The sequence below is a fragment of the Garra rufa genome, chromosome 2 (assembly GCF_049309525.1).
Source record: "Garra rufa chromosome 2, GarRuf1.0, whole genome shotgun sequence".
In the NCBI taxonomy this organism is placed as follows: Eukaryota; Metazoa; Chordata; class Actinopteri; order Cypriniformes; family Cyprinidae; genus Garra; species Garra rufa.
Window position 1 is genome coordinate 47,203,391 of NC_133362.1, and position 27,758 is coordinate 47,231,148.

The 27,758-nt window shown below is 36.3% G+C and overlaps 1 protein-coding gene across 2 annotated transcripts; it reads left to right on the forward strand.

Annotated features, from left to right (window-relative positions):
* Positions 1-336: 336 nt before the first annotated feature.
* ppp3r1a (protein phosphatase 3, regulatory subunit B, alpha a) lies at positions 337-27,743 on the forward strand. 2 transcript variants are annotated; one of them, XM_073834303.1, is made up of 6 exons: positions 337-500; positions 13,959-13,998; positions 20,620-20,796; positions 25,671-25,730; positions 25,809-25,993; positions 26,072-27,743. In XM_073834303.1, exons 1-6 carry the CDS (start codon positions 498-500, stop codon positions 26,117-26,119), a joined length of 513 nt encoding a protein of 170 aa, XP_073690404.1. In that variant the 5' UTR covers positions 337-497; the 3' UTR covers positions 26,120-27,743. The 2 variants fall into 2 exon arrangements, with proteins under 2 accessions (XP_073690404.1, XP_073690403.1); XM_073834302.1 differs by lacking the exons at positions 337-500; positions 13,959-13,998 and adding an exon at positions 20,278-20,413.
* The last annotated feature ends 15 nt before the right edge of the window (positions 27,744-27,758 follow it).

Sequence of the window (27,758 nt, forward strand, 5' to 3'; positions counted from 1 at the left end):
CTAACTCTAACCATTTCATTTTTGTTTATGTTTTAATTTTAGACGTATTGCGACATATTGATGGGAAGGGCATGAAAGTGAACTGCACTGTAAGAATTGCCTAACTTAGTGCGTCCACTAGCAGCTCATATGCAAATTATCGTGAGTGTTTGAGTGAGGGCAGGGTGGAGGGAGTGGGTGGAGCTAAGGTTTCCCGTATGTAGTGTACCGAAGGACCGCCCATCAGCGCTTCTTCGCCCCGCCTCTGTCGCGTGTCGTCCAATAGCAGCGTGCCTCCTCCGCTCCTCCCTCCCTCCCCGCCCTGCGGCTCTTCCTCGCGTCGTTGCTGCAGTGAAACCCACGGAAACGGACGGAAAATAGGTTACGCTGCTGCTGTGTCAAAACCAGGCTTTTCTTCACAAAACAACAAGACCGAGAGCAGCATTTTCCTCTTATTTTTGTGCTGTCATTTACTGCTGTTCATTTCCGAGGGGGAATTCCGTCGCACAGGCAGCAAAATGGTAAGGAGCACAACACATTTGCAGCACTGTAAACAAATAGCACATATCGTAGTTGCAAATGCATCCTGCAAACACTGGGCAACAAATTCAGCGTTTGGCTAAGCTGTCGTAACATATAGCTTTGTTGATTTCCTCTAGTGCGTCTGCCAGGTTGAGTGTTTATTCTTAGTATATTTCATGCAAAGTGGTTGCAAAATGAATGCTTACCTGAGTAACACAGTGCTGAATGCTGCCGTCTCGTGTGATGCTGCTTGGCATTTAAAGTTAAAGCCAGAGCTATTAAGTGTGACATTAGTGAGTCATTACAAGAAGCAGGCATGTCCACTTCTATTATTGTATCAACAGTTTGATAAATAAGAGAACAGATTGTTTTTTTACTGTTTCGTCTCACCTATTATGCATTTTATAGTTATTCTTTGCATTACACACTTATTCATATAATGTAGCCTGCAATACTACAACTCTACAGTCAGCCCTTTCAATAATTAGTACTGAAGTGCTTCATGCCCAGATTGCAAAAACAGTAGAAAACCATAGATGATATCACAGTATTGTCCAGATGTGCCATCATCAAATTGCACTAGAAATTCAGCCACACACCAGACACTCATTACACTTGGTGGTTAATGTCATGATTCACAGATTTCAGTGCAAGCCGACAAGAAGATGCCATACTAGAAGCCTCACCTATCCTACCTGAGAAAACCGCAAGCTTCCAGCTGATTGTTTTCATTAAAGTTAACTGGAACAAAAACTAGGTCTGCCCTGCCACGTTCTGTTCCAGGTCCTTAGGGCTTCGCATTTTAATAAAACTCTGCGCCATAGTCGATGTCTTTTTCTGGAAGAGTCTTGTGACAGACTGACAGCCGTCGGGAGGGGTGTCGTGTCAAACACACTGCCGTGCCGTCAACTTGAGGTCAAACTGCAACCCTGAAACGCTGAGTTTGTGTTGTGACATGTTTAAAGCGAAAACTAAATATCAGTTTTTATGAAGATCATGTTGCTGATTATTCAGTGCCTTTCAAAATACTCCAGACCCTTGACAAATTCTTTCGCTGGCTATATTACAGATATTGCGTTGGTATACTTGTAGAAGAACCAGTAGGCAGTTTATATCTTGCATTTGTTTTATGTTAATACACTGCCCACAAGGCTATGGCTCTGACAGATTTCAATATTTTTGAAAACTTTGGTGATGCTAGTGGTGCAGAAACCTTTAAAGATGTGAAATCAAAGCAGTTTGATGAGATGAGATGCTGCCGTAGTTGGCTTATACTGTGGCCACACTTTGGTAAAAATATAGCTCTGTCTCAGCTTCTGGTGATGATATTGCAGCTAGAGAACTGCTTTACTTCAGTATTTTAGATGCTAAAGCCCTGGGCAAACCTTTTCTGCAGTAATGGGTTTTTTGTTGCACCTTTCCTTACAGAACAGTCTCATGCAGAGCTCTTGATGTGTTCATTAGGATCTGCAATTCAAGAGCTAGGAAAACCTTTGCAAGGCACTTTGCATAAATATGAGATATACACTGAGATTTACAGGGATCTATAGTTCTCTGGATTTCCATTTGAATAGTTAAATTATTATTATTTATTATTGTTTTTGTATTCAAAAAGCAGGTCAAATTAATTGAAAACATGAAACCTATAAGATTTACAAATGGTTTATTAAAGGATTAACACATTTTTATGGCCCTATGAAATCTGTTGTATTTTTTCCCAATTTTTTTTCTTCTCAAATTCTGTTTTTATTTTAGTTTAACAGTTAATTACATTTTAATAATAAAAAAGTGTACAATTGAATTCACGAATCTTAAAAAATATTTATGCCTTCATTAATTTACATACTTACAATAGAAGGGACCAATTTTTTATATTTCTTTAATCAAAAATAGTAAAAAACAAAAAACAAAAAAAGTAACAATTTAATTAATGTTTTGAAATGTAATAACATGTTTTGCAAACCTTATATGAATATATTTTTTGTGCTTTACATTTAAACTCTAGTCCATAACCCAATATGATTACTCTGTAACATTTTGCATTAAACAGTAACTTCTATTTCTATGACTGGATTCCATGATTCCACATAATTCTGATGTTTTCTGCATCATGGCAACAATTACAAAAGACCTAGATTTACTTCAAGCACTAAATCATTTTTATTAGTGTGTTTGAGGAGTCAAGGTTTTCGAGAGTTCTCACTGGGCGTCATGTAAGGTCTGGTACATACTATACTGCCGTTTATTCTGCCCAGAGCCGCCCACCTAGACAGGAAGAGCCGCCTGTCTGACATGTAAAGTTAGTATTGTTTCTGCATGGAGTTTAGATCAATTGGAATGCTAGCGGCTGGCTTTCTCCAGGTATTACACACATACACATTAGTCAAGCGGAGGCCTGCTATCAGGTAGTGTTCAACTCTTTGTGAGCATTAGTCATTTTTTGTGGGCATCATGAAAGAGAATGAAGAACGATCATATCAGTTCTCTCCCCCTTATTACTCATGCTTGCAATTTTACCTTTAGTAGAAAATAGTCATCTTTAGTTTTAGGGCTGATATTTTCCATTATTACCACCATGTTATGTGGATTTTTACAGAGTCTAGTTTTATTATATTGCTATTAGGGCTGGGATATATGGCCAAGTTATAGCATGTAAAGTTATGTTCATTATCAAAAACAGTAACATCTTTAAAAAATCGTAACAACCTAATTTTTATATATTGAAATGAAATTATTCTGACTGTTCGAGTTTCATTAAAATTAACCATTGGTGTTCCATAGTAGCGTACATGTACAGTCATGGCCAAAAGTTTTAAGAATTACATAAATATTGGAAATTGGAAAAGTTGCTGCTTAAGTTTTTATAAAAGCAATTTGCATATACTCCAGAATGTTATGAAGAGTGATCAGATGAATTGCATAGTCCTTCTTTGCCATGAAAATTAACTTAATCCCAAAAAAACTTTCCACTGCATTTCATTGCTGTCATTAAAGGACCTGCTGAGATCATTTCAGTAGTCGTCTTGTTAACTCAGGTGAGAATGTTGACGAGCACAAGGCTGGAGATCATTATGTCAGGCTGATTGGGTTAGAATGGCAGACTTGACATGTTAAAAGGAGGGTGATGCTTGAAATCATTGTTCTTCCATTGTTAACCATGGTGACCTGCAAAGAAACGCGTGCAGCCATCATTGCATTGCATAAAAATGGCTTCACAGGCAAGGATATTGTGGCTACTAAGATTGCACCTAAATCAACAATTTATAGGATCATCAAGAACTTCAAGGAAAGAGGTTCAATTCTTGTTAAGAAGGCTTCAGGGCGTCCAAGAAAGTCCAGCAAGCGCCAGGATCGTCTCCTAAAGAGGATTCAGCTGCGGGATCGGAGTGCCACCAGTGCAGAGCTTGCTCAGGAATGGCAGCAGTAGGGCTGGGCGATTAATCGAAAAATAATCGAAATCGACATTCAGAACCTATAATCGTTAAAATTTTTCCAGGAAGATTATTTCAATTACTTTCCCTTTAAAAAACGCAAGCGCTCCGTTCCGTTATTCTGCCAACATGTCGATGGAGAGCTTAAACAGTATTTATACAGTAAAAAGTATTTTTACAGGATATACAAGGGTAATTTTATTTAGAGGAGATACTGCTTATTTTCTACTTTTAATATGAAAAACATTGAAAATTATTTATTTTGTTTCCAATAGTGCAAGTTATTTATTTTCACTAATTTAAGAAAAATGTGACTTTTCGTTTTAAGCAATGCTTGCTTTAATTTCAGTTGTTCAACACTGATGTTCAATTAATAATCATAGATCGTAGATAGTGTGTTTCCTTCAATTATTTTAAAATCAAGTAATGCACCCTTCATCCAAAAATCTCTCGCTTGTAATATGTGAACATATTTACTGTACAAAACTTGTCAGTGAACTATGAGGGCAAAAAAATAATTATTATATAAATATAATTTTATTAATAAATAAAATAATCGTTCATTAATCGTAATCGGGTTAAAATGTTCAATTAATCGAGATTTTGATTCTAAGCCAAATTGCCCAGCCCTAGGCAGCAGGCAGGTGTGAGCGCAAAAGTGAGGCCAAGATTTTTGGAAGATGGCCTGGTGTCAAGAAGGGCAGCAAAGAAGCCACTTCTCTCAAAAAAAAAAAAAAAAAAACATCAGGGACAGATTGATCTTCTGCAAAAAGTATGGCGAATGGACTGCTGAGGACTGGGGCAAAGTCATATTCTCCGATGAAGCCTCTTTCCGATTGTTTGGGGCATCTGGAAGAAGGCTTGTCCGGAGAAGAAAAGGTGAGCGCTACCATCAGTCCTGTGTCATGCCAACAGTAAAGCATCCTGAGACCATTCATGTGTGGGGTTGCTTCTCATCCAAGGGAGTGGGCTCACTCACAATTTTGCCCAAAAACACAGCCATGAATAAAGAATGGTACCAAAACACCCTCCAACAGCAACTTCTTCCAACAATCCAACAACAGTTTGGTGAAGAACAATGCATTTTCCAGCACGATGGAGCACCGTGCCATAAGGCAAAAGTGATAACTAAGTGGCTCGGGGACCAAAACGTTGACATTTTGGGTCCATGGCCTGGAAACTCCCCAGATCTTAATCCCATTGAGAACTTGTGGTCAATCCTCAAGAGGCGGGTGGACAAACAAAAACCCACTAATTCTGACAAACTCCAAGAAGTGATTATGAAGAATGGGTTGCTATCAGTCAGAATTTGGCCCAGAAGTTGATTGAGAGCATGCCCAGTCGAATTGAAGAGGTCCTGAAAAAGAAGGGCCAACACTGCAAATACTGACTCTTTGCATAAATGTCATGTAATTGTTGATCAAAGCCTTTGAAAAGTATGAAGTGCTTGTAATTATATTTCAGTACATCACAGAAACAACTGAAACAAAAATCTAAAAGCAGTTTAGCAGCAAACTTTGTGAAAACTAATATTTGTGTCATTCTTAAAACTTTTGGCTACGACTGTAGATCATGATAACCACAGTCAAAACCACACATACAGAACCGCACTACTGTGGTAAAAAATGTATCTATATGGTTTCTAGGCATTTGCCTGAAAAACAGTATTCTACATACAGTACACACCAAAAGTTTGGACACACCTTCTCATTCAAATTTTCAGTGGGTTAGTGATATTTTTTAAATATATATAAATTAATAAATAAATATTTTTTTTAAATGGGTTTTTATGCAAAAACTGCTTTTTTATGTAAAATTCACTTCATAAAAGACCCACATTTCTAACTTCAATTCATGGGGATAACATGGATAATTTCGCATGGTTTAGTGTAAGATTCTTGCCCATCTTTTGGAAAATCTAGTTTTAAAAGTAAAAAAAAAAAAAAACTACAAATAACTTTTACCAGTAGGTGGCTGCAGAGCTCCACTATTTGCTATTTGCTATTTGACCACCTGAAAGATATTGTTCACAATTTTTTTTCAGTTGAATTCATATCTACAGTACATACCAAAAGTTTGGACACACCTGAATGAGAAGGTGTTACAATACAAACTTTTGGTCTGTACTGTATATTTAGTATAAATGCACAAACACTATAGCTCACAGAAAATACTGTAATTGTATTCCATCACTCCTGGTATTCATTTAGTACATGTCTACTAGGGATGCACCGAAATCAAAATTCTTGGCCGAAGTCGAACAAATTTAAACAGGGCTGAATGCTCAATCAATTACTGAACACCCTTTTTTTGCCATGTATTTTGCCAATTTTTTTCACCACTGCATAAATTAAATAGCCAATATTTGCTTTTTACAGTCTTGTCTTGCTTTTCAAAGAAAAAAAAATGTATTACAAAACAGCAATTTAAAAATATTTATTTAACACTGAACAGTTTTAACATTCTAGTAGACATAGCCTACCAACAAAGCACAATTTACATTCAAATTAATAAGTAAAAGTAAAAGTAATTATTAGTAAAATAATATTATTTCAGTCCTTTTTGCTGACAGCAGCAGATTTATGAATGATTCTCATCTTTGGACTTTGAGCCCTGGCTAAGGAGCTGCTGCAGCGCTGTCAGAATAAATACAATTGGCTTGTGTATTATACAACATAACGTTCTGTAGTTTATTTACTAATGGTTTAAGGCCATTTGGTGATTTCAGTCATCATGCAGTAACCAGCAACAACCAGCCCTTTCTCTTCTCATCGAAGACATGCAATGCAATACTAAACAGACTCCTGCTATTGATGATTTTTGCGTCTTTCTCTGTGCATCCCTAATGTCTACAGTCTACAATAATAATAATAAAAAATCAATAGGAATATCCCCCATTTATGCCACAATACTATGGTGCAGTTAGTGTTACTACAGTAAATGCATGGTAAATTATGGCGATTTGTAGATTGAAAATCCCTCTGACTGTGTTGCAAACAGTATTTCTACTGTTTATCAGCGCTGTTTCATCTGGCTTTAAACTAGTTTAAATCACTGAGTCATTTGTGTTCTTCACTGAATTCAATTCATTCCAGGATTTGCTTTTGTTGCTTAGATGGAGCAATAACACATAAGTGTCTAAAATGCATATGCAGATTCAGTTCAGTGATAAAGTTTACCCTCTTTAACTTAACACTGTTGTGCACGTTTGCTCCCCTATAAAAGCCAAATTTCACATGCAAATCAGTAAAATCATGTAACAACACTTGCATAAAATGGGACTTGCTTGATTTATTAACATTTATTTGATGTTGTGTTTTTAAAAGCACAAAAGAGAATTTGCGCTGTTCTGTGTTTGCGTTCAGAGACCGAACAGAACATTTAGTGAACATTTAGCTTAAGATGTGTACCTACACGCTAAATACATGCAAATATATGTCAAAATGCGGCGTTTGGTGATTATTCGTGTAAACCCTCAACTTATGTCTGAAATTAATGTAAACAGTTGAGAATAAAAATACGTGTGTAACAGTATATTGGATCTGTGCAGCTCTTGAAGCGTCCACAAGTAATATTCCCTCTACAATCTCTGTGCTTAATGTTAATCAAACAACAAAAGACTAAGACAAAATCACTCACAGACACTGACTCACTGACAGTGGGACTTTTGACTATGCTGTTTTGTCTTACATTCAATTATCTTTTATTCAGTATATCTTTTTTTCCCTATTGTATTGCTATCTTTAAATGAATTAATTCACCATATAAAGTTTCAGACCCTCTCATAATCCCGTTAAAAATTGTGATTACATTATTGACCAAAATAATCATGATTATGATTTTTGCCATAATCGAGCAGCCCTACGATGCAGTATGACGAAGGACTTTGTGGCCGGTTAGAATGCAGTTACGGAGCCTAAAATTCAAGATATGCTGGCCAAAAAAAAAAAAAAAAAAAAAAAAATCCTTGATGGGTTTGTCTTATATTTATATTACATTATATAGTTTAGCAGTATCACATGTAACAAGCAAGAGAGCAGATAATTTGTGATAATTATCATTATCGTTTTATCGCCCAGCCCTAATTCCTTTATTAGAATTGAGTCTAATTCGTACCTTATAAAGCAGCGGGAATCTCACAGAACCCATGTCCATGACTATTCAAGAATATAATTTGTTTTGTTAATTTTCAGAAATGGATAGCAGTAAATTGAAGCGCATGTTTGAAGTGTGTGTGTGTGTGTGTGTGTGTGTTGGAGATGTTTCCTCTGTATTATGTCTAACCCCCACCGTCTCCATCACAAACCACTTCTCTGGCCTCAAACCGTATTGCCTAAATGTAATTGGCATGAGCAAAATGTACATGAGAGGCAGACACTTATGATTCTGACCAGCTATAAGCAGCATCTCCAGCTGTGCAACATTTGTCATTCTGTCGATGTATTTTTACACTGTGTTGTTATTAAAGACGTTTCAGCGAGTTTTGTTGGAATATATTTATGTTAGCTATGCATCGAGCGGGCTGTGCGTTCACTGTGCAGGGCATGTTTTGTGCGGTCTAATTGACTCTGAATGATGAATGCATTATTTATGAACTGTGCTGAGTGTTTGCCTCTTAGGTCTTCCAGACAATGTTCAGCCCACTAAAGAGTTCATTTACATCTCAGAAGAGCCCACTAATGATTCAGGATTGAATTTAAAATGCCATCTTTTCCTGTCCATTTTCTCTTTTTTGAGCTGTAAGGCTTCGTTTTCTCTTGTCTACTCATGGATAGGTGTGCTGTGAATAATCATTGCTCTAATTCATGTTTATTTAGCACTCAGGGTTAGATCTGATATTAATAACCCAGACCTACTCTTCAAGAACACTTCAGATGCCATTTGATGCTGTGCATTTGCATTTACTGCATCTGCTTTTCACAGTTGGTTTTGTAGGTTTGCCACGTTTCATCTCTGAGGATGTAAGGCAGTTACAAGACAAAACCACAAAGAGTCCTGCAGAAACTGTAGTGTGATTAATAAATAAGGAAAATGTTCTGTGAATGTAGATAGATTATAAATTTGAATTAAGGCTAACATTTTTTCAAAAACCTCTAGATGAAATATCACCCCAAATTCAAGACACACATACAAAAAAAAATAATAAAAAGAAAATAAATTGCATTTACTGTTGGCAAATTGCCAAAAATGATCTCTTTTTGTAGTTCCTGTTATTCTTTAAAAAAGTAATGCTGTATTTATTTATGTACAGCTATAATTACTCAAATTAATAATAAAATAATATTATAACATCATGATTATATTTTATGCGCTCAAACAAATTACAAATTAAATGTTCATGGATGAATCGTTCATAGCAAGACCAGTAAATTGCATTAATTTGACCTGTTTGTTGTATATATTTTCATATATTCACTATTTAAATTTATTTATTTACAAAGATTCTATTCAGGAATTCAAATTCTTGAAAAGAGTCGTCTTAAAAATCATTGTAAATAACATAAAGTGATAATAACCTCACTTAACCTTAATTAATAACCTTATTTTTTATGTTATTTTAAATAAATGTTTGTATCCAAGCATTACATTAACACTAGATACATATAATACATAGATGGTAGAACTGTTAATAGGGATGTGCACAAGTTTTCTGAAGTGACGCCAATGACTGATAATGTAAACAATGATCGATCATGGTTATGTGTGATGTGAATGATCAAAATGTCAAAATTCAGTAACAACACTACAAAAATGAGTTATATAGGGAGCTCGTTTTTTTTTTATTTTAGCCTATAAATACAGTATTGAGTGCATATAAATGCAGCCATAGACAAAGACAGCGCACAGATTCATTATTTTTGTGAATTCAGCCCCAGATTTTAAGAAAAGTGTCATTCCATCGGTTGCTCACCAATAGATCATCTGTAGTGAATGGGTGCCGTCAGAATGAGTCCAAACAGCTGAAAAAAACATCACAGTAATCCACAAGTAATCCACACTACTCTGGTCAATCAATAATGTTGAAAAGACAGAACAAAGAGTCTATAATCCATAATAATACTTCCTTCAGTGAAAAAGTCAATCTCCTGTTGTTCCTCACATCAAAATCCACCCACATATTTGTTTAGAACTGTTTTAGTTTAAAAACAGGGCTTGATCTGTGCAGGTTTCCCTTCTGATTCAGACTAGACTACGTTTCGACTGAAGAAAACTACTCATGTAGAAACATCTTAATGATGGTTTTGTTTTTTTGTTTTGTTTTTACAAACACTCAGCAACAGTACATTTCTGGGTAAACAGTTCTTTTCAATAATAAGAGGGTACAGTTTACCGTTTCACCTCAACTGACACTGATCCAGACCACTTCACAGTCCACAAGTTTGCTTTCTGTCCAGAAGTCATAAGCGGACTGAGAACAAGCTAACAGCCAAAACATTTCTGCAGGCCTAACAGCAGTGGCACTCTGACCTGTATGCACAGCGTTCACACCGCCTGCCTCACTTCAGTAAAAACACTTTCTGTATCACTAAAGTAGGGGTGTGCCATATGACGATTATTGATCGTGGAGGATTAAAATGTCTCCATTATCTGCTTTTTAAAAAAAAAAAAAAAAAAAAAAATATTGTAGTATCATGCTACAGTGTGCCTCCGTCTCAATATACTGTACAACTTGACATGTATTCACTCACGAGACACTGCACTTATTCGCAATCACAAAAGTACATTATTTCCATGGGCTTTAAAGCCTAAATAACGCTATTTCGTCCGTGCGCTGTTCTGCGCGCTAAAAGCCTGTCAACAGCGCCTGATTACTGGACTAAGCTATCTTTCTTTCTAATTCGCTAATATTGTCAAAAACACACAAGGATTACATATAAACACAGTTGGTTATGTGTAAAGTGAAAGTAAACAGTTGAGAGAAAAACGGATGCACGCCTATATTAGTAGATGCATGCAACTCTTAAAGCGACAGAACTAAACATGCGTGCGATTGTTATTAAAGGGACAGTTCACCCAAAAATGTACTCATTCACATATTGTCCCAAACCTCTATTATTTTTTTTCATGTGCTAAACACAAAAAATATATATATTTTGAAGATTGTGGATAACAGTAGCTGGTCCCCACTGACTTTGATATTTGGAAAAAATAGATCAAATACTATGGAAGTAACTAGAGACCAGCAACTGTTTGGTTACCCACATTCTACAAAATAATTTTTATGTTCAACATGTTTTATGCTTAAAAAAACTCGAGAGTGAGGAAATGATGACATAATTGTCATTTTTGGGTAGTAGTACGCTACTAAAATAAAACACAAAGGAAAACCACACACTGCTCTTGACTGAAGAACTTTAATACAGTTGCTTTAATAAGAGTCAATGTATAATTTATGTATGTAGTGTTGTGTTTTTATAATTGTTAATTAAGTTTCTTGAATGCTACTGATAAGTACACCTACTGTACATGAAAATTAAAGCACTTATTTATATATTACGTGTATTTGTAACATGTAGCCTATCTTTGTTCTTATTTTTAATAACAAAGAAAAAATAATGACAAAGATTTTTATCTTCGCCTACTTTGGCCTAAACATCTGCCATTCTGTTTATTTTATATTTTGTTTACCTTGTAAGGCTTTGGTTTTAAAATAGGGTAATACGTTTGGCTGTACTGCTTAGACAACTTGCAAAATAGTAAAACCAACACCACAAAGAATCGTGATAAAATCGTGATAATTGTGAAAAAAATCGTGATATGACATTTTTGCCATATCGCACACCCCTACACTAAAGCCTTTCTGCTTTGTGAGAAGAAACGCATATCTTTGTGAGCAATGCAGGCTAATGCTGAGGAGCTTTGTCTGAGCAACTCACCCAGATTTGTATGGTCATTTCAGTCAATCAAAACTGTTATTCAAACTGGGAATAAATAATATAACATTCTCCATCACTGGAGCGGCTCATGTCTTCAGTCTGCACTCTGACTAATCGCTTCTCCCTTTCAAATCTTTACATATATTTCCTTTGTATCTAAATTCATTTCGATAGCCAGCACAGCTGTCCTAGCCGCACCATCAGTCAGGGTCTCCCATGGCAGATGTGGCGTCTCTTTGTAGCCCTGCTGTGGGGCTTCAGCTCTCGCTGCTGATCACATGGTACATTCACAAAGCCCACGCTGCTGCACAACACCAGGCCCAGAAACACCGACACATCACACATTCACAGTGACAGAGCACTACTGTGCAAAAAGCTGCTGTTTAGTCAAAACATACAAAGAATCCAGACTCCAAATGTTTAAAACTAAGCGAAGATGCTACCTGTATATGGAGTTGATTTATTACAGTCAGATTAGACCAAGCTCTCATCTGTCCCTCACTGCTGTGACAGATACAGAATATAGGCCTTTGAGCCCTTGAACTGAATGGGACTTTATAAATAATAAATCAAAGCAGATGGAGATACAGAGAGTGGAGCCATTTAGTATTTCATCTTCTAGAGCAGAGCGGCAGCAGCGGCGTTTGGTTTGTATCACATGAAAGGGAGGAATTCAGTGTCTCTGTGTCACAGCCATCACAGGTTCTGCACAAGTATTGTTTTAGAAGACATAGAAATGTCAGTATGTAGGATTCTTGTTTTTTTTCCCCCTGTATTTTGAAAGGATGAAAAAAGTTTCTGAATAATATAAATGCTAATATGTTGGCAGGGCATCAGTATAGGCTAATTTGTCTCTATTTTTTTTTATTTTTTTTATTGTAATGTGCTTAAAGAAAATTAACTTCGTTATTGATTTTTTTTTTTTACATTTGCAAAAAATAAATAAATACAAATAATTACATGATCTCATATGAAAGCTGGATTCAAGCCCTTTCCAGAACTGTTTATTTGTCCATAGCTTGAACGTAACGAAAGTTATGGCTATATTCAGTGTTGAGGAAAGTTACTTTTAAAAGTAATGCATTACAATACTGAGTTACTCCCTAAAAATGTAACTAATTACTTTTTATGGAAAGAAATGCGTTGCGTTACTTTTGTGTTACTTTTTAAATCTGAGCAGGGCTTGCTCGTTTGTTTATAAAAAGTTATATTTTTGGCAAATGTAAAAGCCTTTTCACACCAAAAGCTTCAGTAATAAAAAAAGGAAAACAAATGTTATATTATCTTGAGTAATTTTGCTTATTAGGGTGGATAAATTGGATCATCGAAGGTCAGCAGCAAAGACATCTGTTAATAAATGTTTGTCTTATTTAACATATTAAATTATTGCAGGTTTGCATTGAATTTCACTATTTTTATTCAATTTGAGCAATTCTGTATCTGTTTTTTAGTAAGTGAGATTATTCTTTTGGCATGTTCACATTTATTCTAGAACTAAAGTAACATCTTACTCACAATTTCTCTCAACATGGGGACAGGAGAGCTTTTAATCAATAAATGGGGGCAAAAAGTTGAAAAAGTAACTCAGATATTTTCTTGTCAATTAAAAAGTAATGCGTTACTTTACTAATTACTTGGAAAAAATAATATTATGTGTTGCGTTGCCATCTCACAATATTAAAAAAATAAATCAATAAAACTTTGCGTACCGTAGTTTACCCAGCACTGGCGGAGAATGTGCACTGATACACCTTTATTAAATATGTTATGTGGTTTATTTTGATAGGTTAACTGTTTTTGTGGTTTTCCGATGGTTTTTTCCCAGATTGCATCTCATATTGTTTAAAAGCAGCTTTACAGAAGTCGTTTGTTTCTTATCAGAGATGACCGTAACATTAACGCAATGATTAGACTGTGATCATGATATTTACAATCAAAAGGTAAATCTGGCGGTTTTGTTACGATAATTCCAAATGTTTTACTGACCAAATTACACAGTGTTTTTGATCTGTACAATAAGACACTCTTTCATATCACTCTCTTACTGTCTAATCTAATGTCTATTTGAAAGGTCATTTGTAATATATTCAAATAATAAAAGTTCATGAAATTTGCATGGTAATGTTGCTTATGTTTTTTTCTGTTGTAGGGAAATGAGGCAAGTTATCCCCTGGAAATGTGCTCGCATTGTAAGTACCATTACATTTCTACCTACTTTACATAAAAATGCTGATCAAACCTAGATGGGGACTGAAGCGTGATCACTCTTACCTGAATCTCTAATCGTGAAACAGATATGAAACAAGCTAAATACGTTGAAGTAAAGATGCCGATGCTTATTTTTAGCTCTGAAACTTTTTAATTAGTTTTGCTTCCCTCTGATGTGTGCAAACGTTTAATACATGCAAAACTAAGCGAGAGATCAGGACCGTCTGACACACTCCAGAGTTAGTTCATCTTTGTCAAATCTAACCATGATTGTGCCAGATTAAAGATAACTCATGCAAACGACACACTATTCAGGCACCAGAGTGGAACAGAGAAAGAAACGAGACACTTAGAGCCATAGTTGGGAATCAGCGACTCTGTGCACTTGAGCTCCAATGCAGCTGTTAATGAGCTGTGAGGATCTGGCGCCCGTGGGGCTTGACCCGACATCAGCACGCACTCTCAGTCTTACCTCACTTTACCACATCGCCATGTGAGGAGCTTTGCTAAAACAGGGATTCATACACCACAGCTTGGGTAACTGTGTGTGTGTGTGTGTGTGTGTGTGTGTAATAATTACATTACAACAGCTCTATTAATACATTTATTATAACATTCTCCTTTGCTCAGCAAGGCTGCATTTATTTGTACATTAAAAACACATGCCTGATTCAAAAAATTAACAAAGAATATTATTTACTAACTTATTAATTTTAAGTTAAATTGCACTTTGTTGGTAGGCTATAATGTCTACTAGAATGTTCAAAAATGTTCAGGGTTAAGTTAATATTTTTAAATAGTTGTTTTGTAAAAGATTTTTTTCTTTGAAAACCAAGACAAAACTGTAAAAAGCAAATTTTGGCTATTCAATTTATACAATGGTGAAAAAAATTGTCAAAGGGGGAAAACACAAAAAACGTGTTCAGTAATCAGCCTTCAGTCTTTGGCGCAGTGTTTAATTTTCTTCGGCTTCGGCCAAGAATTTTCATTTCGGTGCATCCCTAATACACTACCAGTCAAAACTTTTTGAACAGTAAAAAATGTTTTAAATGCCTGTATTTATTTGATTCAAAGTACAGCAAAAACAAGACAAAAATTAAAATATTGTTACTGTTTAAAATAACTGCTTTCTATTTGAATTTTTTTTTTAAATTGTAATTTATTACTGTGATCAAAGTTACATTTTCAGCATCATTACTCCAGTCTTCAGTGTCACATGATCCTTATATGATGATTTGCTGTTCAAGAAACATTTATTATTGTTATTATTTATTGTAGTACAAAAATAGGTAAAATCTTGTGTAGATGTGTTACATTGAGGCCACAAAAATTGCACTTCTTTGTAGCCTCAGTGTACATGAGCTTCATTCTGTATTTTGTTTTCTTTGTCTTGTTTTGCCTTTGGTTTGGATTCACACACCTGCATAGATTTTGTATGTTCTGCCTAGACCACAAAACCAAGTAGCACTTAAGTCCGTCTTAAGTAGCAGGGATATATAGCAATAGCCAAAAATACATTGTATGGGTCAAAATTATTGTTTTTTTTTTATGCCAAATGTCATTAGGATAATAAGTAAAGATCATGTTCCATGAATATATTTAGTAAAGTTTCTACTATAAATATATCAAAACTTAATTTTTGATTAGTAATATGCTTTGCTAAAAACTTCATTTGGACAACTTTAAAGGCGATTTTCTCAATATTTAGATTTTTTTTGCACCCTCAGATTCCAGATTTTCAAATAGTTGTATCTCTCCTATCCTAACAAACCATACATCAATGGAAAGTGTATTTATTCAGCTTTCAGATTATGTATAAATCTCAATTTCCAAAAATTGACGCTTACGACTGGTTTTGTGGTCCAGGGTCACATTGTAGATTTTAAGCTAAAATTGTACCCTTGACAAGTTTCAATTCATTCGTACATGAAACTAATAGGACTAAAAGAAAATCTTCTATAGTACACTTGGTGTTCACAAAAATGCACGGTCTTCAAGTAATCTCTTCAACTCTTTATACTCGTGTGATAGAGTTATTTTTTGAGATCTGGCAGCTTGCTCATGCAAATGACCTACTTACAAGAGCGTATGTGGAGATTAGTATGTGTCATACTAGCATGTGGCAGAGGCCGTATGCATCTCAAACAGTCTGTGGAGCGCTCAAAATAAACCCGGCCTGTGTGCTGGAGTCCCGTGCTGCTGGGGGTTTCCCTCAGGCCACTTATGGGGGCTTCTTATGACCTCATGGATAAAAATAAGAGCTCTTCAGGTCTTGCCCAGCAGCCATTAATAGGGTGATGTCAGGCTTTGGCCGTCAGCGAGGAGAGTAACATCGATGGGTCTGAAACAAGCTGTCATACATGAAGAGAAGCTTAGTGAGCAGCAGTTACTTTATTTATACATCCATCCATCTACAGTCTGCACATGATGAAACTGAATCTCGAGTATGAAATATCACCATTGGGCAAAACAAAGCTTTCTAATACTAATGAGTTGAACTCAGATAATTTAGTTGTTTTTATTTTATTTTAGATTTGGAAAAATATTTGTGTTTCCAGACTTTTGTCCCAATATATATATATATATATATAAATAAATGTATCGTGCAACAAGTGAATTTTAATGGCAGCTGTTTAGTGATTCTTTGGTGATTGTCAAATTTGACTGAATGAATTCAAGATGCACTTTTTGATTATGCAAAATGCAGGTTATTAGCATTTTGGGTTTCTTCTCTCTCTATGGTTAGCACCGTATTACATAGCTTCAAGGACTTTTGCAACAATAATAAAAAAATAAATAAATATGCAGACTTTTATGTGCACACAGGAAACCATTAAACTTAGCATATAGGAAATGCACACTGAGCCACCTATTGTGCCATTTCTTGACCTCCACAAAGTATGTGTTAAAAGGACCTGAGGCCTCAGATTATAACATATTGCCCTAACAGAAGCCAGGTTTTGAACACTTTTTTTTTTTTTACAGTATCTGTCTTTTTATAGACCCTTAAATTTGGCAAATTTTATGCCATCAGCCCATTTCATGTCGTAGTTTCTCCACCACCACAGAGGAAGTGTTAATTAGGATTTGATATTAGAGGTATTACCATAAGAAAAGGCAAATTTTGAGTATATCTCTGTTTATTCATGTGCGTCCATGCTCTTGTTTTATTCATAGTAGCATGGCAGTGATGCACAAAGAAAACAGGTTATATAAAACTAGAAACTGTAATGCATAAGCATGGAAAAAAATCAAAAGCGCATGTGAATAGTTTCTCGAGGGAAGAAAATAAAAAGTTTCTTGTGTGCATGTAAAAGTCTGTATTTATTTATTTTAGGGGCTCTGTATGTTGTCACTTTAAAAAATCAATGGAAAAAAAATCCCTGAGAAGATGACTGTACTATATACCAAATATAAAGCTAAAAATAATGCTCTATTAATCATTTATGTTAGATGTGTGAGGTTTGGAAACTTCTGGAAAAGTATGTTTTGAAATGGAAAATGTGTAGGAACCCTGTAATCATCTGGGGGTGAAAAAAAACAATAGGAAATGCTTTATTTACAAAAATTGATCAGACTATATTTTCTATTACCATTATACAACGCTATTAAAAAAATAATAAAATGTTTAAATACTACTGCTACTTGAGTGCTTGACTATATTTCTCAAAATTGCGACTTTGTATCTTAGAATTGTGAGAAAAGTTAGTTAAAAGTTAGAATTGTGAGGAAAAAAGTCAGAATCACAATTCTTGCAACTGCAAGTTTATGTCACCCAATTCTGACTTTATAACTTGCAATTCTTCTGTTCTGGAAGCACATGGCAGCCTATAGCACTGCTTGGCACACCATCTCAATAGCAAGTTTAGAAGTCTTTATCTCAAACTCTCTAGCGCCAACAATAGCTAAAATTTGCATTCAAGTTTATGCTAAAAACTTCTGAACCAAAAAGTTTAGAAGCAAATTTCTTCTGATTCCTTGGCTAATGCCAAGACAAATGGACACAAGAATGTTTAATTCTGTGGGTCAAGATTTTCCGCAGTTTTTAATTATTTGTAAAACCTACTTTACTTGTCCTAGACGATTTGTCTGATTTTCACCAAAATTGACACAGATGATCTTTAGACCATGCTGGCAAAAAGTTATTAAAAGGTTTTTGATAAACCCAGCTGTTCATGAATACCATACAAACCAGTTTGACAGAAAGCACGCAAAAATGCACACGAGGTTGTATCTCTGCAATGTTTTGGCACAGCATCACCTACCACCATACTCTGAAGGTACTCAAAAAGTATCGAAACACCTTCTGGTCCAAATTTATAATAACATTCTCAAAAATGCTAATAGCTTTTGATTGATTTTGATTGCTGTACCGAAACTGGTCTTGATAGATTGCTTGGATCATGCCGAGAACATTAATATCAATTTTGACATATTCAGTCGAATTTGCAGTCTGTCATTTTGAATTTCTTTAAAAAAAACTCCTCCTAGAATGTTCATCTGATTTTGACCAAAATTGGCTCAGATCATCTTCAGACCATGCAGGCAAAAAGTTACCAAAAGCTTTTTAATAGGCCAAACCATTCTTGAATAGCGCATCAGTGCAATTCATGTCAAGCTGATTGTGAGGCCGCAGCCGTACAGATTGACACCAAACTTTTTTATGTCATTGTCACCTCACACACCATAACAATTTGATAATAGCACCACTGATAAGCAATTAAATCATATTAATAGTGATTGTATTTGTCATTTTTAATTCATTTTGACTGTAATAACCTAAAAATGTCTTTAACCACTCACTATTGCACTCTCAGCCATGCTTAGCTCCTCATACTTCCTCTGTTGTCCTTGGCCTCTAAATATCTTTATTTTTTATACAGTGGCAGAAACGTATTTCCTGATAAGGACAGTTGTGTTGGTTTATAATATTATTAATGCTAATGTCTTGTGTTTTTTTCCCCCACCATCAGTTTAGCATTCAGTATGTATGTACAGCTAAAGGCAAATGTGCTCTCTCACTTCAGACGCTCAAGTGAAGGTCATTGTACTAATGGATTGATAGTTTGACCTCTTGAGATTGTCACGCTTTTAACAGAGTCCTCACAATCATCTCAGTGGTTGTAATTGCTTTGATTATAATTGAGCTAATGCTGGTGACTCATCATCACCACTGATCTGACCACAGAGTTAATGGATGTGCACTTATGAGTGCTATTAGCACCGTTGTTTTAGGTGTGTGCAGCACAGGTGAACACATATCATGTTCTTTATAATCCACACACCTGTAGTTGCCTGGAAACACAAGTGTGTTAAGCTAGAATAACTCATTTAAACAGGCGAGATCATTTCACAGCTGATTTTAACATCCATCAGTAGTGCAATCAGATGCAATCAGAAATAAAAAGTTATTTATTTATTAATTTATTTATTTATTTTGAAAATGGTAGTATATTACAGTTTCCACAAAGATACTGATAACAATCAGAAATGTTTCTTGAGCAGCAAATCAGCATAGAATGATTTCTGAAGGTTCATGTGACACTGAAAACTGGAGTAATGATGCTGAAAATGCAGCTTTGGTCACAGCAATCGGTTACATTTTTAACACACTGCAAAAAATGCTTTTCTTACTTAGCTTTGTGGTCTTGTTTCCAGCCAAAATATCTAAGATTTCTTAAATCAAGAAGGATTTTCTAGACGAGTAAAAATTATTTTCTTGTTTCCGAAAAAAAAAAAAAAAATGAAGTCAAAATTAAGTGAGTTATTGCTTAGAACAAGAAAAATAATCTAACAATTTAAGCAAAAAAATCTTATTTCAAACAGAAAACAAGATAATTTTTCTTGCCCCATTGGCAGATTATTTTACTTGTCCTTTTCCGGAAACAAGAAAATAATTTGTACTTGTCTAGAAAATCCTTCGTGATTTAAGAATTTTTAGATATTTTGGCTGGAAACAAGACAAAAAATAAAAAAATAAGCAAGAAAAGCATTTTTTGCAGTGCTGCTATTTTAAATTGTAATAGTATTCCACATTTTTTCTGTATATTTGATCAAATAAATGTTGCCTTATTAACTTGTTTTAAAGCAATTTCTAACATTTGACTGGCAGTGTATAAAAATGTGTTTATGTCAGTAATGTTTTACAGTTTGCAGTGGTGTAAAGAGTGCTAGGGTTGGCTGACCTGCTCACAGTTGGGGAGGCCCACTAAAGGGTCATGTGACTGAATCTGAAGGAGCTTATAGTTAGTGAGTGAGTTTGATATTCAAAGCTTAGCAGTGGTATTAAGCAGTAAGGTGGGATCCGCATGGCTCTTCGGTACAGTGCGATGGGCAAACCTCTGTGTGTAGTGACCCGTGTGAAGCCAGCGGCAGCAAAGGATCCCGTCACAGGATGTGAGTGTGTCACGCTTCATTCATTCGTCAGCGTTTGATGGTATTTGTAACGTTGTTTGGCTGCAGCACAGATAGTGGCTGGACCGGGTGGATCTGCTGCTCAGACAGACGGATAAGGATTTGTTATGTGTGCTGGAATGTTTGCTAATGTTGTCCATTTCTGTGTTTATTGTGTGTCTCGGGTGTTTTCTCTCTGTCCATGCCAGTCGATGCTGATGAGATTAAAAGGCTGGGAAAGAGGTTTAAGAAACTCGACCTAGATAACTCAGGATCCCTCAGCGTGGAGGAGTTCATGTCCTTGCCCGAGTTACAGCAGAATCCACTGGTGCAGAGAGTCATCGATATATTCGACACGGATGGCAACGGAGAGGTGGATTTCAAAGGTGAGGCATCATTTGACTGCGCAAGAAACCAAATGCATTGTTTATTTGAAAGTGGAAAAATGTGAAAACATGAGCAGGTCACATTTCACCCCACAATCACCATTATTCTGTGACCGTAAATGGTTGTCTGCATTCTCAAAGGTCATTTTCATTAGTACAGTTTAAAAAATGTAATCTAAACCAGCATAAAGGCAGTACAACAAACAATAACATGCCATATTAAATGTAATAATTATTTGTATTTAATTCTTGTATAGGGAATGAGAGTTTTGTATTAAAATAAGAAGAATTTGGGGGTGGGGGCTATTATTTTTATATTATATTGGCAGGAAATGTCATGCTATTATGGGGTAAAAGACTAAATGTTAATGTTTCTTTAAGTAGGCTCCATTTTTGGTTTGTAATATGTATTTTTTTTTTTTATTGTTATGTGAAATGGGGCCTACATGATGAGTTTAGTGAAATTCATTTTAATGCATTGCATATTGAAAATAAGAATTAGTCTTCATTGATTGTTTTCTTTGAGAGCACTGCATGCATTTGCAAACACACATAATGTGTGTATGAACTCAAACTTAAGCTGGCAGCTGTGAAATACGTCAACAAATAAGCTTAAAGTAGCTCAGACTTGTTGCATCACATCATGAAAAGAAGCCCTTTGTGTTGGTTGCCAAGAACATTCACATTCTATCACACTGATTCTGTCTTGATTTAAAGATCTCTATTTTTTTTTTTTTTTTTTAGAAGGATGATTATAGTTAACTAAAACCATTAAAAAATATATTTTCATTACATTTCCCTTTTGCATTGCCGGTCCCAAACCTGGGTGCAAAGGAGGAAATTTGGGCATCGGGCTAGCAACCTGTTCCCGTAAAAAAAAAAAAAAAAAAAAAATTTGCTACGGAAACATAGCATTTGGTGATAAAATACACCAAATTAAACTGGACACAGGACCTTGGATCCTAGGTACCTACACTATATTGCCAAAAGTATTGGGACACCTCTTCTAATAAACAGGTTTGACTACTTTAATCTTTTTAATGAGTACAAATCTTAATGTTTAAGCATATAATTATATTCCAGGTGATTGTGTGCTTCTAATTTTATAGCAATATTTTTTATTCTAACATTACAATGCCTCTGTGAATAAGGCAATGTTCAAAAAGAAATGATTGATTCAGTCAGTGTGGAAGAAATTGACTGGTCTGCAGAAAGTCCTAATCCCAGCTGAACACCTCTGGTGTGACTTTAAATGCAGACCTTGTGCCAAAAACTCATCACCAAACACCAATGACTTGTACATACACTATATGGACAAACGTATTGGGACACCCCCTTCTTTAGAACAGAAAACGGCACTTCCAAAACAGTGGCAACAAAGATGGAAACATAATTTATGAATTAAAAAATTTCCATTTTTTTTAACAGTTTTGGAAGTGTCTAAAATGACTGTAGCCATATGTACAAGTCATTGGTGTTTGGTGATGAGTTTTTGGATCAAGGTCTGTATTTAAAGTCACACCAGAGGTGTTCAGCTGGGATTAGGACTTGGCTTTATGGAGACCAGTCAAGTTCTTCCACACTGACTGAATCAATCATTTCATTTTGAACCTTGTCCTATACACAGATGTTAGAATAGAAAGGGGTCCTGTCCAAACTGTTGCTATAAAATTAAAGGCACACAATTCCCTAGAAAATCATTATATACTTAAACATTAAGATTTGTACTCATGCTAATTACTAAAGTAGTCAAACCTGTTCATTAGAAGGGATTGTCCCAATACTTTTGGCAATATAGTGTAGATCATGGGCCTTGACTGACCAGAGGAAAAAGGCCAAACAGAAACATGACCAAGCCCAAAATGTGAAGAATAAAGAAACGGCATCACATGCATGTGATGACCTTGACTGGGCTGTGAAACAAAGAAAAAGAGTTGTACTGCAAAATAAGAGTTAGAGTTGAGTTGAGTTGTAAGAGTTGAAATGCAAAGAAATCCAGGTGGCTGCAGATCAAAATGATACCCACACCTTGTACCGAATCGCTAAGGACCTACCAGGAGTCTGCAGAAGCTCCTCCGTTCCAGTCAAAAACAAGAATGGCAAGTTGCTCCTCACCAGGGAGACATAGAATGCCCAATAAGTCGAACACTTCCGAAACATAAAATCAGCCATTTCCCTTAAACAACAATGACTTTTGTCTGGAGGCAGCACAAGCAGAAGTTGTTCAAATCACCATTAAGATGAAGAAATCAAACAAGACGGCTGGCTTGTATGAAATTCAGGTGGAACTTCTGAAGCATGGTGGCCCCACTGTGGTAACGAAGGCCACAGGTCTTTTTAATGCGTGTTGGCGTGGGTCCCATCAAATTAGTGTGGCGTGACTCTTCTGTCCATACCGGGAAGAGTGTTCTCCACAGTTCTCTACGATGATTGCAGACAGCTGTTGACAAACACCTCTGAGAAGAACAAGCTGATGTCTGGAAAGGAAGATCATGTAGCGTCCAGATCTTTGCTTGGACAGTGTGTGAAGTATGAATGGATGCTTTCCATCAAATTTATCGACTTCATGAAGGCCTTCGATAGTGTCCTTCATGAATCCTTGTAGAATATCTTACAAATATGGTGTGCCAAAGAAACTCATGGCTGACTTCCAGTCCTTGTTTAACAATTCCAGCTGCTGCGTCAGGACAGATACAGGCCACACTAGCTGCGTTTCCATTACCCATCAAATTGCATTATTTGAAAATACGCCTAATGGAAACATGTCAATTTCGCAAAAACGTTTCCCAAAATTTACAGGTCACCTTGCACACAGAAGTCACATGATCATTCTTTAATGTACTATAAACCTCCATTTTGTCATGAAGGCAATGGCAAGACCAAATGCAGGCATTGACTAGGATGGACATAGCTACCTTATTGATCTCATCCTGCTTGCTGAAAACGGTTAAGAAAACGCGAAGGTCTACGCATTAGTGCCAAAGTCATTTGTATTGGTGCCCAAGCTGAAATGCCAAGGCTTAAGGATGATGGATGCATCGAGGAGGTTGATAGGTTTATGTACCTCTGCACCACTATTAGATGAGACGGAGACACAGAGATAGACGTCAAAGGTCAGATTGGCAAGGCAACTTATGCAGCAGAAATGTGGAAAGTATTAGCTAGTATCTTCCACAAGGTAGATGTCTTCCATCAGCGCTGCAAAGAATATTATCGACCGCATTACCGATTAAGTCCTGCAGTGAAGCAATATGCCAAGCCCTAGTACGATTACATTGTGCGGATGGAAAGCAGCTGCATCCCAAAGAAGGCGTTTCAGTGGGTCCCCCCTGGAGGACGGCGTTGCAAGGGCCGACCATGACTGACCTGCCGCCAAACCTTTATCAATGACCTTAGTTCTCTTAACATCTCATGGGAAGAAGCCAAATATTTGGCCTTCAACTGCACTCACTGGAGAGCTCTCGTCACCCAATACACTTACTAGCGTGGGTGGAGAAAAAGAAGAAATAAAATCAGGGTTCCAACACCTTGGGTAACTTAAAATTCAAAGACCTTTCAAGGATTTTCCAGGTCCAGTACCCTCAGATTTAAGGACTTAATGTGCAAGGTTACATCGTGTGACCTTGTAAGATACATTTTTACAGTATTCATGTATCAAACGCAACTATGCAAAAAACATTTTGCATTTATTTTTGACCATATGACAGAGATCTAATTGTCATATTTTTAAGATGTTTGAATATACTTTTAAGTTTTCTTATTTGTTGAGACAAATATCTTGAAACTTGCATTGTCCAGACATCACGTTTCAGCGGTTTCAGCCTATTTTTGCAATGTTTCACGGTGTGTCCATGAAACGTTGAGGTACCATCGTAGTAGTTTTGTGCGTGCATGAACGTCACGACAACATACAACACAAAGTACCTTCTCCTTTTCTGAGATAATCCATCCACTTCACAGGTGTGGCATATCAAGATGCTGATTAGATAGCATGATTACTGCACAGGTGTGCCTTCGGCTGGCCACAATAAAAGGCCAGTTTTACTGTATTGTTGGGGGGCGTCCAAAAACCAGTCAGTATCTGGTGTGACCACCATTTGCCTCAGTGCAGTGCAACACATCTCCTTTGCATTGAGTTGATCAGGTTGTTGATTGTGGCTTGTGGAGTGTTGGTCCACTCCTCTTCAATGGCTGTTCGAAGTTGCTGGATATTGGCAGGAACTTCCATCCCAAACATGCTCAATGGCCATGCAAGAACTGGGATGTTTTTAGCTTTCAGGAATTGTGTACAGATCCTTGCAACATGGGACTGTGCATTATCATGCTACAACATGAGGTGATGGTCGTGGATGAATGGCACAACAATGGGCCTCAGTATCTCGTCACGGTATCTCTGTGCATTCAAAATGCATGCCAGTTGCACATTCCCTCAAAACATGCGACATCTGTGGCATTGTGCTATGTGATAAAACTGAGTGGCCTTTTATTGTGGCCAGCCTAAGGCACACCTGTGCAATAATCATGCTGTCTAATCAGCATCTTAATCCATCCACCTCACAGGTGTGGCATCTCGGCAAAAGATAAGTGCTCACTAACACAGATTTAGACAGATTTGTGAACGATATTTGACAGAAATGGGCCTTTTGTGTACACAGAAGAAGTCTTAGATCTTTGAGTTCAGCTCATGAAAAATGGGAGCAAAAACAAAAGTGTTGCGTCTATAATTTTGGTCAGTGTAGAACTAAAACTGAAATAAAAATTAAAAGCTATATGGACAAAAAATACTAATGATGACAAAAACACAACATTGCTAAAACTTTAAAATTCAAATGTGTACTTGTTGAGTTAATGATCAGTTGTTTTTGTGTTTGTAGAGTTTATAGAGGGCGTCTCTCAGTTCAGTGTGAAGGGTGATAAGGAGCAGAAACTGCGCTGTGAGTACAATACACATCTCTGATCTCACATCAGACAACATCTGACTCTGTCGTAATTTGCTGTTTTTCTGCATCCAGTTGCTTTTAGGATCTATGACATGGACAAGGACGGCTACATTTCCAATGGAGAGCTGTTCCAGGTGTTGAAGATGATGGTGGGCAACAATCTGAAGGACACTCAGCTGCAGCAGATAGTGGACAAGACCATCATCAACGCAGACAAGGACGGCGACGGGAGAATATCTTTCGAGGAATTCTGTGCTGTAAGACGATTCAAAATTGTATTCTATGTAGGCATTCAAGAGTAAATGTATTCATGCTTTTCCTGTTTCCGTCTTCAGGTTGTCGGAGGTCTTGATATACACAAGAAGATGGTGGTGGATGTGTGAGCGAGTCCGTCTACAGCAGATCCGCTTTCCTCTCCATCTCTGACGACCTGCTCAAGATATCCAGCAAATGCTCTCTGTGTGTTTCAATGGAAGTATTTAAGCCACTTTTGTCTAATAGAAGCATTGTCAAGCCAGCGTGTAAGTGTTACTGAACTCCAGTCTGCTCGATAACCTGGTGTAGCACTTTATGGGCTTACGGACACTGAAAGAGCGTCTCAGTTCAAGAGGAAAGAGCATTGGCTTGTTCATATTTATTTAGTTTTTTTTTTTTAATGCTTCTTTTGTAATATTTATTTCGTTTTGTCTTTTTTAAAATATTAAGTATGAAATAAGTATACGTAGGGTATGACGTGCCAAGCAGAACATTCAGAACAAAGCGCTCACCACCATCCTGTGCAGAAGCTTGTTCGACTGCATGACGTAAAGATGCAATGTTGGCTTTCTTCTGTTACACTTTGTGATATACACTATTTCTAGCATTTAACCATGTTTAATAAATGTTTTTGTATTGGTCGTGATATAATGTTTATATTGTTGGAAAGTGCATCTCCAGGTCTGAAGCGGTGAGACAGTCTAGTAGAAAGTTACCAAGATAAAATGATTATGAACAAAAATGATTGATAAAACTAAATGAACACACAGCGATCACAAAATCTAGTTGGACAAGTCACATAATCAAACTCTTAATGTCAAAGCAAGTCTCATCTCAGAACTTCACTCTTTTATAAACTAATGTTGCTCATTGACTTTTGAACAAACATTGAACTAAAGTTTTCACTTTTGAAACAGTTGAAACTCTAACAAACCTGTACTGTAAATCTTTCTTCCAACAGAAAGACACCCGCTTTGATAGTTGGTCAAGAGTGGCTGAAGTGTCCAAAGCGTTTTATGAGCGCTATGTGTCTGATCCTCTATAATACATGGATTATTTTCACATCCGTCTTTTGTAATCGCAGCAGGTGATCCTTTTGCTTTGATAAACATCCACAGCTGATCAATACACATTTAAAGCATCTAAATGCTTGTAAAAATGTGTATAATCGAGTTTAGTCATTTCAACAAGACTAGAGCTTCAAATCAAAAACTCTGAATGTTTACATGCATGACAGGAGCAGCGTAACCAAATTCATCACCATTTCTTCTGATCTTAGTATATCAATAATATCCGTCAGTCATATAGACATATATGAGGTTTCTGCTGTGCTTGCTTTAACTAGTTCCTTTCTGCATGTTTAGTTTCATTTATTCCAATGGTTTACATTTAAGCTGTGAAATTTATATCCGATATTGAAAGAACCATGAAATGCATTACATAAGTTGCCAAATTAGAAACAAACACACATTATCTTTTCAGATTCACATCAGAATTCAATCAAAGCAGATTCGGCTTATGTCATTTGCCCCGTTGTTTTGTAAATACAGATCTAACAAGTTACTCGCGCTTTAAGAAAATCAGTTTTTCTGCAGCTTTTGGTCAATGAAATGGTGTCTCACGCGTATGAAGGCACATGAAGCTCGTCAGTTATGGGATGTCTATTCTGCATGCTGCATCAAATCAACTATTATGGGATATATGGACTACTTGATACTGTATGAAACAATAAACATGTAAAACTTGACATTACTTATTGGATCCACA

What these genes read in the sequence shown, in the direction of transcription:
- ppp3r1a (XM_073834302.1), top strand. Translation starts at nt 20,326, where the DNA reads ATGGCTCTTCGGTACAGTGCGATGGGCAAACCTCTGTGTGTAGTGACC. An exon ending in TAAGGAGCAGAAACTGCGCT is followed by an intron (nt 25,731 to 25,808) that starts GTGAGTACAATA and finishes TTCTGCATCCAG; the next exon opens with TTGCTTTTAGGATCTATGAC. An exon ending in CTTTCGAGGAATTCTGTGCT is followed by an intron (nt 25,994 to 26,071) that starts GTAAGACGATTC and finishes TTCCGTCTTCAG; the next exon opens with GTTGTCGGAGGTCTTGATAT.